Source organism: Hyperolius riggenbachi, chromosome 7 (assembly GCF_040937935.1).
Source record: "Hyperolius riggenbachi isolate aHypRig1 chromosome 7, aHypRig1.pri, whole genome shotgun sequence".
Taxonomy (NCBI): Eukaryota; Metazoa; Chordata; class Amphibia; order Anura; family Hyperoliidae; genus Hyperolius; species Hyperolius riggenbachi.
The window spans coordinates 183,686,139-183,705,357 of NC_090652.1; the positions used below are offsets into that span (position 1 = coordinate 183,686,139).

Below are 19,219 nucleotides of genomic sequence, written 5' to 3' on the forward strand. Positions count from 1 at the left end.
CGACCCTTCCTTCTCTCTCTCTTTTTTTTTTTTTGGCCCTCTCTTGTGTCCACCTCCTGCCTTTCCCACACTTCATACTGTCCTCCATTTCCCCAACTCACTCTGCTGCTTCTTTTAACCCCCCCCCCCCCACCTCATTTGTTGTACCTCCCTTAAAAAGGTACTTTGTAGGATGTGTGTGACACATTCCGCATCACATTCCCATTGTTCCCGGCCGATTTTTGGAGATTCATTCAGGAAATTGTACAATCAGTGGCCACATTTATTTCCTTTGCCCACCCCCCTTCCTCCTCGATATCTCCTGCAGCACTTTACAGAGTACGCAGTCATGTCACTGACTGTCCTCAGAGGAGCTCACAGTCTAATCCTACCATAGTCATAGCCTAATGTCCTACCATATTATTATTATGTATTTATATAGCACTGACATCTTCTGCAGCACATTACAGAGTACATAGTCATGTCACTGACTGTCCTCAGAGGAGCTCACAGTCTAATCCTACCATAGTCATAGCCTAATGTCCTACCATATTATTATTATGTATTTATATAGCACTGACATCTTCTGCAGCACATTACAGAGTACATAGTCATGTCACTGACTGTCCTCAGAGGAGCTCACAGTCTAATCCTACCATAGTCATAGCCTAATGTCCTACCATATTATTATTATGTATTTATATAGCACTGACATCTTCTGCAGCACATTACAGAGCACATAGTCATGTCACTGACTGTCCTTAGAGGAGCTCACAATCTAATCCCTGCCATAGTCATAGTCTAATGTCCTACCATATTATTATTATTATGTATTTATATAGCACTGACATCTTCTGCAGCACATTACAGAGTACATCATCATGTCACTGACTGTCCTTAGAGGAGCTCACAATCTAATCCTACCATAGTCATAGTCTAATGTCCTACCATATTATTATTATGTATTTATATAGCACTGACATCTTCTGCAGCACTTTACAGAGTACATAGTCATGTCACTGACTGTCCTCAGAGGAGCTCACAATCTAATCCTGTCATAGTCTAATGTCCTGCCATATTATTATCTTGTGTTTATATAATAATTCCTTTTTTTGTATAGCGCTTTTCTCCTGTCGGACTCAAAGTGCTTATGAGGCAGCCACTAGAGAGCACTCAGTAGGCAGTAGCAGTGTTAGGGACTCTCGTCCAAAGAACTCCTTACTGAATAGGTGCAGGCTTACTGAACAGGCAGAGACGAGATTCAAACCCAGGTCTCCTGTGTCAGAGGCAGAGCCCTTAACCATTACACTATCCAGCCACCATATAGCACTGACATCTTCTGCAGCACATTACAGAGTACATAGTCATGTCAGTGACTGTCCTCTGAGGAGCTCACAATCTAATCCTACCATGGTCATAGTGTAGTGTCCTACCATATTAATTGTATGTACTTATATAGCACTGACATCTTCTGCAGCAGTTTACATAGTACATAGTCATGTCACTGACTGTCCTCAGAGGAGCTCACAATCTAATCCTGCCATGGGCATAGTGTAATGTCCTACCATATTATTATTATGTATTTATATAGCACTGATATCTTCTACAGCACTTTACAGAGTACATAGTCATGTCACTGACTGTCCTCTGAGGAGCTCACAATCTAATCCTGCCATGGGCATAGTGTAATGTCCTACCATATTATTATTATGTATTTATATAGCACTGACATCTTCTGCAGAACTTTACAGAGTACATAGTCATGTCACTGACTGTCCTCAGAGGAGCTCACAATCTAATTTTGCCATGGTCATAGTGTAATGTCCTACCATATTATTATTATGTATTTATATAGCACCGACATCTCCTGCAGCACTGCCCAGAGTACATAGTCATGTCACTGACTGTCCTCAGAGGAGCTCACACTCTAATCCTACAATAGTCCTAGTCTAGTGTCCTACCATATTATTATTATGTATTTATAAAGCACTGACATCTATTCTTCAGCACTTTACAGAGTGCATAGTCATGTCACTGACTGTCCTCCGAGGAGCTCACACTCTAATCCTACAATAGTCCAGGTCTAGTGGCCTACCATATTATTATTATGTATTTATATAGCAATGACATCTTCTGCAGCACATTACAGAGTACATAGTCATTTTAATAACTGCCCTTAGAGCAGCGTTTTTCAAATGTGGGGTGCACATATAACTACCTTATACTGATATCTAGAAGCACGTCTCTACTAACTTAATTCGGTTGTCTGGGGAACATATCTACTCAAATTATGTATAAAGGGGGCCCTTTGCTACTTAATTATCTTGGCACACCTGACCTGGCTATTTAATTTCTTTATCTTGAGGCACCTGGCAGCTGTTATTATGGGGGAATGATACTCTGTGTTGGGGCTGGGGATGGGGGGGGGGGGCGCAATTTAAGTGTTTGCCATAGGCGCTATTTTACCCAGATACGCCACTGGTCTCAGAGAAAATAAACACATATATCAGTAGCTAAAGATTGGCTGTACTTACATTACATATGCATTTCACTGTCCACGTTTGGATTTCACAGATTTTGTATATAGTATATGCAGAGATAGATGCTCCTGACAGCTCATGGCAGGCTCCATGTTTGTGAAGCCAAATGTGTCGTCATGTCCTGCCTGCTTCTGATCACAGATAAGCTCGTTCTTGAACAACACGGTGTGCAGTGAATATTAATGAGCCATGTGGCTAGGAACAATAGCTGACTCCTGCAGTGTAGTCTGCCCGAGATTTATCAGTGCTTCGCGCTGGACTGATTAGAAGCTCCTGTACCGTCTCATTAGCAGCCGAGGGGAGGGCCCCAGAATGCTTTGCAGTTTAGCTGCGGCTTGCGTCTTTATGGGTCTATAACAGACTTTAAGATAAGCACACATCAAAGGTAACTGAAATGTTTATCTTCACTAATGGCTTTTGAGCTTCCTTCTAAACTGTTTAACACAGGAGAATAGAGGTTTAAATTAGCTTCTGCAGCCTGACAGTTACTCTTTAAGGAGAGTTGACCAATGCAAAAAGTCAATTGACTATATACTGTTATATACTGGGTAACACATACAGTACAGCACCAGTATCTGCTCGTACACAGCACCAGTACATGATTTTTTAATTTTTATTTTTATTTGGTGTGCATTGGAAGAGGGGTAGTCTTATACGGAGAGTATATCCCAAACTCTATATTTTAACTGGAAAAGTTGGGGGGTCGTCTTATACGTCCAGTCGTCTTATACGCCGGAATATACGGTACTGTAAATATAAAAATAAAAATATATGTACATATAAAAATAGAAATAGTAGTAATTCTAGAGATCAGAGTAATAGGTGTGGCACATCCCCTTCAGTGAGTGAGGAACACAAATATAACCCTCACAGTCCAGCAGGCCTGCACTAACTGCACTTGAATTCACTGCCACTGGACGTGTGCTCCGCCAAACGAATGGGGAAAACAGTTCAAACATGAATGAAAGGAAGCAGAAGCATGCACCTTCCGTCCAGGGTTTTAATCTCAAATAGTGACAGTGGTATAGATCAAAAGTACATTTCAGCGTATCAATGTGCAAAATCCAGCATGATGGGTGAACGTTGATGTGAAGCTTACGTGTCCATCCAGATGGCTGGTCTGTGGGAAGGAGGTAGGTGGGAGGCACTGAGGTGGCGAGCGACGGCCGTTTCGCGTCTCCTGACGCTTGGTCACGCTACGTGCCACTGATGGTGGCACATCAGTGGCACGTAGCGTGACCAAGCGTCAGGAGACGCGAAACGGCCGTCGCTCGCCACCTCAGTGCCTCCCACCCACCTCCTTCCCACAGACCAGCCATCTGGATGGACACGTAAGCTTCACATCAACGTTCACCCATCATGCTGGATTTTGCACATTGATACGCTGAAATGTACTTTTGATCTATACCACTGTCACTATTTGAGATTAAAACCCTGGACGGAAGGTGCACGCTTCTGCTTCCTTTCATTCATGTTTAAAAATAGAAATAGCATACATATTATACTTAGACAGGATCAACAATGTCCCTGACCTGTCTGGTGTGTTCTTTGGACTTCATGGTGTTGTTGCTCCCAATATTCTCTTAGACAACCTCTGAGGTGGTCACAGAGCAGCTGTATTTGTACTGACATTAGATTACACACTGGTCTACTCATCAGGCAATGTCTGTGGGCAACTGACTGCACTCAGACCAAAGGGGACTGAATAATTACGCATACCCCACTTTGCAGTTATTTATTTGTAAAAAATGTTTGGAATCATGTATGATTTTCGTTCCACTTCTCACGTGTACACCACTTTGTATTGGTCTTTCACGTGGAATTCCAATAAAATTGATTCATGTTTGTGGCAGTAATATGACAAAATGTGGAAAACTTCAAGGGGGCTGTGAGAAAACGCGGAAGAGCCGTCGCCATGAGCCAGCGGCTGGCGGCTCTTTCCGCGTGCAGCAGCCACACACACGGAGAGGCAGCCGCCTCCTCCCATCAGGAGGCAGCTGTACCCGTGCAGAAGCGTGCGGAGCGCGGAGTAACCGCCGCATTGGACGCGGCGGTTAGCGCGCATACCTCCACGGTGGAGGCATACAGCGGGGCTGGTGTGGCTGGGACATGTAGTCCCTCTGGAGTTAGAGTGACGCGTGCGCACTTAGGCAGAGTTTATATGACAGCCAGAAGTAGTCAGCTGACCAGGCTGGTCAGCTGACTCTGGCTTCACTCCTCATTGGTCCAGCACTGTGGGAGGTGCTGGAGAAGGATATGTGTATATATACTGCTGGCTGTTCACTTGCTCTTTGTCTGGCGTTGCGATCACATATGTGGGAGCACCCAGATCCGTAGTCAGATCCGCAAGTGTGCCGGAACCAGCTGGAGCTGTAATCCTACACTTAGCTAGATTTTGATAGCTAAAGTACTAGTTTGATTGTGATTATCTGTTATGACTTATTGCCTGCCTGACCATTCTCCTGAACTCTGATCTTGTACCTCGATATTTCTGATACTCTGTTGCCGAATCCCGGCTCGTTCCTAGACTCTGTTTCTGCCTCCTGATTTTGTACCTCGATCTATCTGATACCCCGTTGCCTATACCTGCCTGTACCTTGACTCCGCCTTTGCCTCCTGATCTTGTACTTTATCTGTCTGTGTGTGTACGACCTGGCTTGTCTGACCTCGAGAACCGACCTTGCAGTTTGAGGTGGTTCCTCGCTCTGTTAGTGACCCTTCCTCCTGTGGGTTACTTCCAGACAATCCTTCCTACTGTCAGCCTGACTCCTCCCGTCTTGGAGTGTCCAGGTCTGCGGAAGGAATCCGTGCAGTACTCTCGACTGCGCTGAGGCCTTGGCCTCAAAGTGTTACTGTTACACCAAAACACTACACTCTACTCAGGTGAACAGAGGTTAGTCAGTATATTGGATTATCGGTGATACTGCAGATCACTTATAATCTGATATACATCTGTATTCCCTGTGATACTGCAGATCACCGGTAATCAGATCCTCTCTGTGCTTCACCGATCGTTACAGGGGCCGAATACTTTTGCAAACCACTGTATACAATAGCAACTAGGGATGCGCAAAAAATTCTGCGGAATTCCGTTTTCCGCAATTCCGGACGGAATTTGGTGATTCCGTTCCGCCGCAATGGAACGGAATTTCTATAGCGCTCTACCAGAATTTTTTTTTTTTACAATAAATGAATTTCTGCAGGAAAATAGGAATTTCAGCTCCAGAGACTTCAGAAACCACCCAAACTGTCTTCCACCCCTCCTTCCTCCTCCTCTCTTGTCTTGTCTTCCAGGGATTTGTAGGATGTCAAAAGCCAGCTCACATACATTGGCCAGGAATCAAACCCAGGTCAACTGCTTGGAAGGCAGCTATCCTCACCGCTTTACCACCACCAACGCTACATACTGAAGCCAGCCTAGCATGTACCATTGTGATATACCCAAGAGAAAAATGAGCTTGCTTAGGGATTTGTCGGATGTCAAAAGCCAACTCACATACAGGTCCTTCTTAAAAATTTAGCATATTGTGATAAAGTTGTAAGGAAACGCGGAAAGGCCGCCGTCTCTCGAGGTGAGGCGGCTGTTTCCGCGTCCAGCATGGCGTCACAACGCGGAAAAAACGCCGCATAGGCAGGGCGGCGGAATCCGCATTGGTAACGGCGGAGTCCGCATTGGTAACGGCGGAATCCGCATCAGAGGCGGCCCCCGCTCTAGATACATTGCATGACAGTACTGGTGTGGCTGGGACTGATAGTCCACCAAGATTCAGACTTACACGCGCGCGAGCACAGAGGCAGAGTTTAAATAGCAGTTAGAAGGGAGTCGGCTGACCAGCTGGGTCAGCTGACAAATTCCACTGCTCCCATTGGACCAGCAATTAGGGAGGTCCTGGAAAGGTCCTAGAGTATATATACTGCTGGTTGTTCACTTGCTCTTTGTCTGGCGTGCGATCACATATGTGGGAGCACCCAGATTCGTAGTCAGATCCGCAAGTGTGCCGGGACCAGCTGGAGCTGTAATCCTACACTTAGCTAGATTCTGTTGATAGCTAAAGTACTAGTTTGATTGTGATTATCTGTTATGACTTTTGCCTGCCTTGACTATCCTCCTGAACTCTGATCTTGTACCTCGATATTTCTGATACTCTGTTGCCGAACCCCGGCTCGTTCCTTGACTCTGCTTCTGCCTCCTGATTTTGTACCCCGATATATCTGATACCCCGTTGCTGAACCCTGCCTGTACTTTGACTCCGCCTTTGCCTCCTGATCTTGTACTTTATCTGTCCGTGTGTGTACGACCTGGCTTGTCCAACCTCGAGAACCGACCTTACTGTTAGAGGCGGTTCCTCGCTCTGTTAGTGATCCTTCCTCCTGAAGGTTACTTTCAGTCTGTCCTTCCTACTGTCAGTCTGACTCCTCCCATCTTGGAGAGCTCAGGTCTGCGGAAGGAATCTGTGCAGTACTCCTTGCTGCACTGAGGCCTAGTCCTCTAAGTGTTATTGTTGCACCTAACACTACACTCTACTCAGGTGAACAGAGGTTAGCTAGTATATCGGATTATCAGTGATACTGCAGATCACGTATAATCTGGTATACATCTGTATTCCCAGTGATTCTGCAGATCACTGGTAATCAGATCCTCTCTGTGCTTCACTGATCGTTACAAAAGTTCATTATTTTCTGTAATGTACTGATAAACATTGGACTTCATATATTTTAGATTCATTACACACAACTGAAGTAGTTCAAGTTTTTTATTGTTTTAATATTGATGATTTTAGCATACAGCTCATGAAAACCCAAAATTCCTATCTCAAAAAATTAGCATATCATGAAAAGGTTCTCTAAACGAGCTATTAACCTAATCATCTGAATCAACTAATTAACTCTAAACACCTGCAAAAGATTCCTGAGGATTCCTGCACAACGAGAAGAGGCGACCGGACCCTGAGGAAGATTGTGGAGAAGGACCGATTCCAGACCTTGGGGGACCTGCGGATGCAGTGGACTGAGTCTGGAGTAGAAACATCCAGAGCCACCGTGTACAGGCATGTGCAGGAAATGGGCTACAGGTGCCACATTCCCCAGGTCAAGCCACTTTTCAAACAGAAACAGCGGCAGAAGCGCCTGACCTGGGCTGAGAAGCAGCACTGGACTGTTGCTCAGTGGTCCAAAGTACTTTTTTCGGATGAAAGCAACTTTTGCGTGTCATTCGGAAATCAAGGTGCCAGAGTCTGGAGGAAGACTGGGGAGAGGGAAATGCCAAAATGCCTGAAGTCCAGTGTCAAGTACCCACAGTCAGTGATGGTCTGGGGTGCCATGTCAGCTACTGGTGTTGGTCCACTGTGTTTTATCAAGGGCAGGGTCAATGCAGCTAGCTATCAGGAGATTTTGGAGCACTTCATGCTTCCATCTGCTGAAAAGCTTTATGGAGATGAAGATTTCATTTTTCAGCACGCCCTGGCACCTGCTCACAGTGCCAAAACCACTGGTAAATGGTTTACTGACCATGGTATTACTGTGCTCAATTGGCCTGCCAACTCTCCTGACCTTAGCTCCATAGAGAATCTGTGGGATATTGAGAAGAGAAAGTTAGGAGACGCAAGACCCAACACTCTGGATGAGCTTAAGGCTGCTATCGAAGCATCCTGGGCCTTCATAACACCTGAGCAGTGCCACAGGCTGATTGCCTCCATGCCACGCCGCATTGAAGCAGTCATTTCTGACCAAGTCATTCCCGACCAAGTATTGAGTGCATAACTGAACATAATTATTTGAAGGTTGACTTTTTTTGTTTTAAAAACACTTTTCTTTTATTGGTCGGATGAAATATGATAATTTTTTGAGATAGGAATTTTGGGTTTTCATGAGCTGTATGCCAAAATCATCAATATTAAAACAACAAAAGGCTTGAACTACTTCAGTTGTGTGTAATGAATCTAAACTATATGAAAGTCTAATGTTTATCAGTACATTACAGAAAATAATGAACTTTATCACACTATGCTAATTTTTTGAGAAGGACCTGTACATTGGCCAGGAATCGAACCCAGGTCAACTGCTTGGAAGGCAGCTATCCTCACCGCTATACCACAACCAACGCTACATGCTGAAGCCAGCCTAGCATGTACCATTGTGATATACCCAAGAGAAAAATGAGATTGCTTAGGGATTTGTAGGATGTCAAAAGCCAACTCACATACATTGGCCAGGAATCGAACCCAGGTCAACTGCTTGGAAGGCAGCTATCCTCACTGCTATACCACCACCAACGCTACATGCTGAAGCCAGCCTAGCATGTACTATTGTGATATACCTAAGAGAAAAATGAGCTTGCTTAGCGATTTGCAGGATGTCAAAAGCCAACTCACATACATTGGCCAGGAATCAAACCCAGGTCAACTGCTTGGAAGGCAGCTCTCCTCACCGCTATACCACCAACGCTACATGCTGAAGCCAGCCTAGCATGTACCATTGGGATATACCCGAGAGAAAAATGAGCGCTCTCTCTCTCTCTCTCTCTCTCTCTCTCTCTCTCTCTCTCTCTCTCTCTCTCTCTCTCTCTCTCTCTCTCTCTCTCTAGGACTTGATGCCATTGAACTGAATTTTCAGCTTAAAACCATCAACGCATACCGGCGGAATTTCACAGGCAATTTCGGAATGCCACCAGATTGAAAAAGCAATTCCGTTCTGACCAAATGGAACAGAATGACCAATTTCCGCCCAGAACTGCCTGAAATACAATTCCACGGAAAGTGGTTACCATCCCTACTAGAGAGAGAGCTACAAATCCCTAAGCAAGCTCATTTTTCTCTTGGGTATATCACAATGGTACATACTAGGCTGGCTTCAGCATGTAGCGTAAGTGGTGGTATAGCGGTGAGGTTAGCTGCCTTCCAAGCAGTTGACCTGAGTTCGATTCCTGGCCATTGTATGTGAGCTGGCTTTTGACATCCTACAAATCCCTGGAAGACAGGACAAGAGGAGGGAGGAAGGGAGGAACATCTCCTGTTGGAAAAAAAAAAAACCAGGGGAACAGCAACTAGGTGCTATAGGCTATCATTTAGCATCAAAAAGGTCTCATTTGCGATTACTTTCATTTTTCCGCCGGAATGCGGAATTCCTCGGAAATTCGGCGGAACAGAATTTGCTCATTCCGATCATCCCTAATAGCAACACACTAGAACACAGATCACACAATATATACACACTTTTATTATTATTGATTTATAAAGCCCCAACATATTCCGTGGTGCTGTACAAAGTAGGAAAACAAACAAGGGGTACATAATGATACAGACAATGATATACATTAAATATGGACACTGGTACAAAAAAACAGATCTGTGGGTTACAATGACATGTAGCATGATGAATAAAATGTGTAACGGAGTGCAAGCTATGAAATAACCAACAGAATCCAAGACACATAAGGGTGAGAGAGCCCTGCCCTTGTGAGCTTGCAATCTAAAGGAATGGTGGGGGGGAAGGGCAAGAAGTGGGGAGGTATGCGGTATAAATACAGGCATGGTGCCTGTTTAGGTGATCTATAGCAATATGCTTGTCAGAAAAGTTTTGAGGGAGCTTTTAAAGATTTCAAAGGTTGGAGAGTGACAGATTTGCTGTGGAAGGGTGTTCCAGAGGAGGGGTGAGGCACATGAGAAGTCTTGTATGTATACAAGAAGGTATTTCTAGAGGTGGACAAAAGAAGCTCCTGTGCAGATCTGAGATTGCAGTTGAGTTGGTATCTGGAAATTAGTGAGGAGATGTATAGGGGAGAGAGATTGTGGCATATATGCATGAGCAATGATCATGCAGTATATACAGGAACGTATAGGCAAAATCAACACACAGGAGAATAGTCAGAGGCCAAGATCAATAACCAGAATATGCAGTAATACAGACATACAGTGAGCAATAAGGATAGTCAAGCAGGCAGGAGGTCAGATACTAAGGTGTCAGATACTTTAGCAGGTAACAGGGTTATTATTATTATTATTATTATTGTATTTATAAAGCGCCAACATATTACGCAGCACTGGACATTAATTTAGGTTACAGACAATATTTAGGGGTGACAAACAGCAATATGACAATACAGGAATACAAGAAAACTAGATCACACAGCACAGTATGAGTACAAGGTAATGCTTAGTCAGTCACTGGAGGGGAGCATGGAGATTAGGCAAGTTAGGTTCACTCAAATGCATAGCCTGGGAGCACAGTAATGGAGGTGCATGATCAGGTAGAACACAAAAGGAGGAGGACCCTGCCCAAAGGCTTAAAATCTAGAGGGAGAGGTAGGGACACGAGAGGTAGGGGACCAGAGTTCAGCTGTGGGTTTAGAGCAATTGTGAGGGGTGGTAAGGCCAGAGTGAAAAGGTGAGTTTTAAGGGCCTTCTTGAAGGGTTCAAGGAACAAGACTAGATGACCAGATCCACAAAGGCTATCAGCACAATTTTACCTAGCGATGTTCTTCTGCCAAAAGCAGTCTAAAGTAGTGCACAAAAGTCAGATGACTGTTTGAAATGTTCACAGAGTTCCATCTGCAGGTCAGTCCAAGAACTGGAGAGTTCCCAGCATACAGGATCTTCTCAAAAAATTAGCATATTGTGATAAAGTTCATTATTTTCTGTAATGTACTGATAAACATTAGACTTTCATATATTTTAGATTCAAATACACACAACTGAAGTAGTTCAAGCCTTTTATTGTTTTAATATTGATGATTTTGGCATACAGCTCATGAAAACCCAAAATTCCTATCTCAAAAAATTAGCATATTTCATCCGACCAATAAAAGAAAAGTGTTTTTGAAACAAAAAAAGTCAACCTTCAAATAATTATGTTCAGTTATGCACTCAATACTTGGTCGGGAATCCTTTTGCAGAAATGACTGCTTCAATGCGGCATGGCATGGAGGCAATCAGCCTGTGGCACTGCTCAGGTGTTAGGAAGGCCCAGGATGCTTCGATAGCAGCCTTAAGCTCATCCAGAGTGTTGGGTCTTGCGTCTCTCAACTTTCTCTTCACAATATCCCACAGATTCTCTATGGGGTTCAGGTCAGGAGAGTTGGCAGGCCAACTGAGCACAGTAATACCATGGTCAGTAAACCATTTACCAGTGGTTTTGGCACTGTGAGCAGGTGCCAGGTCATGCTGAAAAATGAAATCTTCATCTCCATAAAGCTTTTCAGCAGATGGAAGCATGAAGTGCTCCAAAATCTCCTGATAGCTAGCTGCATTGGCCCTGCCCTTGATAAAACACAGTGGACCATCACCAGCAGCTGACATGGCACCCCAGACCATCACTGACTGTGGGTATTTGACACTGGACTTCAGGCATTTTGGCATTTCCCTCTCCCCAGTCTTCCTCCAGACTCTGACACCTTGATTTCCTAATGACATGTAAAAGTTGCTTTCATCTGAAAAAAGTACTTTGGACCACTGAGCAACAGTCCAGTGCTGCTTCTCTGTAGCCCAGGTCAGGCGCTTCTGCCGCTGTTTCTGGTTCAAAAGTGGGTTCATGCTTCCATCTGCTGAAAAGCTTTATGGAGATGAAGATTTCATTTTTCAGCACGACCAGGCACCTGCTCACAGTGCCAAAACCACTGGTAAATGGTTTACTGACCATGGTATTACTGTGCTCAATTGGCCTGCCAACTCTCCTGACCTGAACCCTATCGAGAATCTGTGGGATATTGTGAAGAGAAAGTTGAGAGATGCAAGACCCAACACTCTGGATGAGCTTAAGGCTGCTATCGAAGCATCCTGAGCCTTCATAACACCTGAGCAGTGCCACAGGCTGATTGCCTCCATGCCACGCCGCATTGAAGCAGTCATTTCTGCAAAAGGATTCCCGACCAAGTATTGAGTGCATAACTGAACATAATTATTTGAAGGTTGACTTTTTTTGTTTTAAAAACACTTTTCTTTTATTGGTCGGATGAAATATGCTAATTTTTTGAGATAGGAATTTTGGGTTTTCATGAGCTGTATGCCAAAATCATCAATATTAAAACAATAAAAGGCTTGAACTACTTCAGTTGTGTGTATTTGAATCTAAAATATATGAAAGTCTAATGTTTATCAGTACATTACAGAAAATAATGAACTTTATCACAATATGCTAATTTTTTTAGAAGATCCTGTAAATAGAGACATCTGCTGGTTGACACCGGAAGTCCATGCAAAGTCTACAATGCTTCCACCGGCAGGAATTCAATGGCAAGAATCCTGACAGGGACAAGTCTGGTGGGCAGTGGATGGGAGTTCCATGGGCTGGGGGCCGGTCTTGAGAAATTCTGCAGGCACACATGGGAGTGGGAAAAGCATGGGGCAGTTAGGCAAAGTTCTTTGGAGGACCAGAGGGGCGGCCTGGAGTACTTCTTGTTAACAAGCTCTGAGATGTAGGTAGGGTAGGTTTTGTGCACAGATTTATAGGCCAGGCACAGAAATTCTTTAAAAACCTGTGGAATGGCCTGAACTGCAGGGCTGACTGGCAGGCCCACCAGGTCTTCCCCATCTAGTACTCCCTCGGGCCCATGCTGAGTGTTGGCAACGGAGCACATTTACTTATATGCCGGCATGCTCCACCTGTGCCCTCTCTATTTATCTCCGCTGGCAGCTTGTTCCCCGAACCTGATGGAATGTATGTTACGTGACCACATACATGCCACAAGGTTAACAAGGTACAGGGGTACAGGCACCCTGGCGTGAATGAAGTGGGGACATAGGAGAAGTGTGCAGGCGGACTGGTGAGTATGCGCTCCACTGACAGTACTCTGCACAGGCCGAAGGAGCACTATTTGAGTTGGGGGAAGAGCGGCTGGGGATCCGCTGATCAGAGGCAAATCTACCGTCGCACACCCGACTGCCACCCTCAAGCAAGATTTTTCAGTCCTGAATTATTACTCCTTCAGTCTTTAATTATTACATCCTTTAGGTATGTTGAGGCATCAATCTGCAGCAGATTCGATCACAGTGATTGAATCTACCAGGGAAAATCGACAAGTGTATGGACACCATTACCCTGATTTACATTCTTTATCACAGGTGGCAAAATTTTTACTGCTGGCAAGGTGCATCACTGCAGAATGTTTGTTTGTTGTATATTGCAATATAACTTACTAATAAACATCAATATGTAGATATAGGTAGCATTTATGATGCAGAAATCAGGATAATTCACATAAAATTAGACATCCTGAATGATGTTTTACATTCTACTCTACTGCATGTGGTTATGGTGCCTCTTTAAGCGTTTCCGGACTGATGCAGTTGAAATGTTCGTCCTGCATGTGGCAGCGCAGATCTGACAGGACGTAGATTTCAACAATCCTCGCCGCGCAGTCACACTGCTCCCACCAATCGCGCTGTTTTCTCCCCACCGCAATACACTTGTCCTGCTGTCTCTATGATGGCATAGCTCTTTGAGCCAGTCAGGAGCCATTTTCATTGTCTCCTGACCCTGTCATCACTGTAAGCCAATCCTATTGGCTTACATTGATTGACAGGGTCAGGAGCCATTGAAAGTGACTCCTGACCGGCGCACGGTGCTCTATCATCATAGAGACAGCAGAGAGAGAAACCTGCAGCTATGGTTGAGCAGTGTGACCGGTGAGAGCGGCGGGACTGTGCAGAGATTTGTCGGTAAGCGCTGTTTTGTGCTGCTTTGCTGTACCCAGCAGTCTCTGGTCCTTAAGGGGGCAGAGACTGCTGGTACAGAACAGGTTAAGTGATGACTGCAAGCTGATGTAAATATACTGTAGTTAAGACTATAAATGGTAAAATATATAACAATATCATATTATCAATATTACATTAATACTATAAAGTATTTTGATACAGTACCCTATTTATACATTTTAATATTTGATTTATTACAACAGGTTCTTTCAAAAATGTCTCCAACATCCTTAAAAATGACATTCAGACAGCTTAAACTTGGCTCTACTTTAACACTGCAAGATGTCCTAATTATGGAATACAGATTGAGTCAAGCCTGCATGGTAAGATTACATCTTTATTAAATATCCTTTTACATATATTCATAGTTTGCTTTGGTGATTACTTCAAACCTTATGCTAGTTACCAACCATAATGAAACCTTGAAATTATACAGGGAATAAAGTACCTTGAACATTCTCTCCTCACACACAGGGATGCTCATCCGGATTTCGATATCCGGGTAACCCGGATATCCGAACATTTTTACACTATCCGGCCGAATACGGATTCCGGATAGTTGGGTAGAAATCCGGATAGCTGTCTGCGGATAGTTTGACGCCTGACCCGGATATCCGCGAATCCGATTACAGGTTCGGTGGCAAGAAGGACCACACACACACACACACACACACACACACACACACACACACACACACACACACACCACACACACCACACACACCACACACCACACACCACACACCACACACCACACACCACACACACCACACACCACACACACCACACACCACACACACCACACACCACACACACCACACACCACACACACCACACACCACACACACCACACACACCACACACCACACACCACACACCACACACCACACACACCACACACCACACACCACACACCACACACCACACACCACACACCACACACCACACACCACACACCACACACCACACACACCACACACACCACACACCACACACCTCCTCTCTCTCTCTGATCTTGTCTTGTCTTCCAGGGATTTGTAGGCTGTCAAAAGCAAGCTCACATACATTGGCCAGGAATCGAACCCAGGTCAACTGCTTGGAAGGCAGCTATGCTCACCACTATACTACTGACAGCACTACATGCTGAAGCCAGCGTAGCATGTACCATTGTGATATACCCAAGAGAAAAATGAGCTTGCTTATTTGCCTAATTTGCTAGATGAAAGCAGTGGGACTGCTTACAGGCTTCAATTCAAGACTTCAGAATCAGAAAGATCATGTGCCCCCCTGGATGATGCTGGTGTAACACTCACAGCAAAGGACAGCAATTTGAAGTCTGGAAGTTTCCAGGGCAAGGGTGGGAAGAATGAAAAGCTAGGTGGCCATGCAACCATTCCTGCTAACCTAAAGCTTGCTTGTGGATTACAACACATTGGCTTAAGACTTTACCAAATCCAATGCTCCAATATGGGGAAGCTTTGCTGTTTGCTGTTTTTTTTTTTTTTTTAAGTGTGGAGTCACAGTTCACTCATCTCTTCAACTACAAGAAAGGCCCAGGAGTAGTCTTAGCTACCCTAATATCTATGTTACGGCAGGGCCCTTATTACACTTTCTCTTACAGAGCTATGGAAACCGTTTTGCCCATGCGATAAAGCGAGGTGCAAAAATTAAATCATGCCTAGCAGAAGATGGTTTCGATCCATCAACCTCTGGGTTATGGGCCTAGCACACTTCCGCTGCACCACTCTGCAGTCTGCTTACATTTGTATACAATCTTCAAGTTTAAGAAGGGTACATTAGTTTAAATAGTTACACTACAATCTACGTTACAGCAAGGCCCTAATGACACTTTCTCTTAAGGGGCTATGGCCGCCGATTGGCCCATGTGGTAAAGCAAGGTGTAAAAAACAAAGTACACCTAGCAGAGAATGGTTCCAATCCATCAACCTCTGGGTTATGGGCCCAGCACGCTTCCACTGCACCACTCTGCTGCCACACAGTGAATGCTCGTTGTAGGAAAAAGTGGTGTTAAACTTCTTGGAGCAGACTTACTTCCTCCCTCCAAAAGACACACATACATCCCCATAAAATAATTTTGCAGCAACTGCATACACAGTCTCTGTGGCGCAATCAGTTAGCACATTTGGCTGTTAACCGAAAGGTTGGTGGTTCAAGCCCACCCAGGGACGGCCTTGCATTTTGTGTTCAACAGTTGTCTGAAGAGAACCCCAGATAGCCATTTAGCAGCAAATGCATACACAGTCTCTGTGGCACAATCAGTTAGCACATTTGGCTGTTAACTGAAAGGTTGGTGGTTCAAGCCCACCGAGGGACGGCTTTTTGTTTTGTGAAGGGTACTAATGTACCCTTCTTAAACTTGAAGATTGTATACAAATGTAAGCAGACTGCAGAGTGGTGCGGCGGAAGTGTGCTGGGCCCATAACCCAGAGGTTGATGGATTGAAACTATCCTCTGCTAGGCATGATTTCATTTTTGCACCTCGCTTTATCGCATGGGCAAAAAGGTTTCCATAGCCCTGTAAGGGAAAGTGTTATAAGGGCCCTGCCGTAACATAGATATTACGGTAGCTAAGATTACTCCTGGGCCTTTCTTGTAGTTGAAGAGATGAGTGAAATGGCTGGCTTCAGCTTTAGTTGACCTGGGTTTGATTCCCGGCCAATGGTGGTATAGTGGTGAGCATAGCTGCCTTCCAAGCAGTTGACCTGGGTTCGACTCCTGGCCAATGTATGTGAGCTTGCTTTTGACAGCCTACAAATCCCTGGAAGACAAAATCAGAGAGAGAGAGAGGGAGGGAGGAGGTGTTTAAATGTTTAAAAACGTTTTTAAAGCATTTTAAAGGGCACTTCCGGTTTATCTATCTGGATATCTGAATAGGTCGGATATCCGTGGATAATGCGTCCGGATATCCGCATTCACGCGGATATCTAAAAGGTCATATATCCGGATCTGGATATCCGGATCTGGATCAATTCGGATTTTAAAAAGTACTATCCGAGCATCCCTGCTCACACACTTCTACGGAGCCTTCAAATATTTATCAAATCTGCAAGTGATCTTTTGATTTCTACAAGCTTGTGACATATATGGTTATATGGTTCTCCATCACCACCAATTTCATCCCACCACACAAAAAAATACACACACATACTATACTATTAATACAGGATCATCACATACTTCATTTTAAATAATGAGTTTTGTTGACTAAAAGTACAATATAAGTACTTTTCTCTTCACAGTCAACAGGCTCTGTTCTATGAAGAGGGTAGAGGGGAGAATGAACAGGGATTTGGCATGGTTTTCTTAGCATGTCTAATCATGATAAATGGCAGGATCAGAGAGCACCTGTATACACAATCCACAAGGGAGGGATGCAGCTGAACTTATGCTAGACTCTTGATCCTTACTGCCCTAAACATCCTCTTCAGCCAAGTTCCCTCTTGTGTGTCTGTGTATGAGGCTTAAATTGCAAGTGTACCGGTTATCACAGTGTCAAAAGCATGTAGTAAAAATCAGCAGCTTCTACAAACTCCTAATGACATTTACAATTATCACACAGCTAAAGGTACGTACACACGCACTACTTCCACCAACGATGGGTCCATCAAACCCTCCCGCTGGGCGGACCTTCAGCCGACAGTAGCATGTGTGTATGCGCTGTCGGTAGACTGATAAGGCTGTTTCTGAACGATCCACGGATCATTCAGAAACAGCCTTATCAGTCTGCCGACAGCGCGTACACACTTGCTACTGTCGGCTGAACGTCTGCCCAGTGGGAGGGTCTGACGGACCCGTCGTTGGCGGAAGTAGTGCATGTGTACGCACCTTTAAGCATTGTTAGCCTTTATGCCAAGGATGCATGTGTACAGAACGCTGCCTCAGACTGTCGCCTGATGGATTAGTCCTAATCTCTGTAGTAGACAGTATCCATGTGTGTGTATAAACCAGTAATGAAGACCTGAAGTGACTTATAAAAATTAGTAGTGGAAAGCCTTTGGATGCTCCAGAGGCTTCCTAGATCCTCCTATACACCACCGTTCCAGCTCTGGTTTCCTCTTTATTGATGCATATAGTTCATGCTCCTGGCCTTAGACAAGCACAAAATGCTTGTGTAAGTAAAAAAGCCATGTGCAATCTGTTTTGTTCTACTAGACACATGAAGACCTTACTTTTTAATCTGGATAAGGTTGTTTATAGCCAGTAGCAGGCGCAGTACTGTCCTGATGACGTCAGCGCTACCACGTGACCCGCGCGGTGGAGCACACAAGAAGCCAACCCAGAAAGCCGACCTGGCAGAGGAGGAGACCGGGAGCTGCGGCGAGGGCACAGGAAGGCTGCCAGGGGCTGTAGAAAGCCCCAGGTAAGTGGATTTTTGTTTTGCCTCGACGTATCCTTTAATTCTTTGAGATACTAGTTACAACTGTAAAGCAAATGGGGGGGGGGGGATTTGGGCTGCCTACTTGTGCTATAATTCAATTTAAACATTACAAGGAACCTGAGGTGAGAGACATAAGGACACTGCCATATGTATTTCTTTTTAACCACTTCAGCCTACAGGGTTGAAATTTTTTTATATCCGAGCAACTTTCACCTCCCATTCATTTGCCAGTAACTTTATCACTACTCATCAGAATGAATTGATCTATATCTTGTTTTTTTCCACCACCAATTAGGCTTTCTGTGGGTGGTACATTTTGCGAAGAGCCACTTTACTGTAAATGCATTTTAACAGGAATAAGAAAAAAACGGAAAAAAATCATTATTTCTCAGTTTTCAGCCATTATAGTTTTAAAATAATACATGCCTCCATAATTAAAACTCACGTATTGTATTTGCCCATATGCCTCGGGTATTACACTGTTAAAATTATGTCCCTATCACAATGTATGGCGACAATATTTTATTTGGAAATAAAGGTGCATTTTTTCAATTTGCGTCCATCACTATTTAGAAGCCCATAATTTATTAACCACCCTGGCGTTCTATTAAGAT

At 44.3% G+C, this 19,219-nt stretch overlaps 1 protein-coding gene across 4 annotated transcripts in view; it reads left to right on the forward strand.

Moving 5' to 3' along the window:
* The window catches only part of HIBCH (3-hydroxyisobutyryl-CoA hydrolase), a 1,291,623-nt gene that overhangs the window by 1,114,647 nt on the left and 157,757 nt on the right, over window positions 1–19,219 (forward strand). For all 4 annotated transcript variants that reach the window (XM_068244938.1, XM_068244939.1, XM_068244937.1 and 1 more), the window contains one exon: window positions 14,410–14,529. In XM_068244938.1, the coding sequence (XP_068101039.1) occupies window positions 14,410–14,529 (120 nt within the window). The remainder of the gene's footprint in view (window positions 1–14,409; window positions 14,530–19,219) is intronic.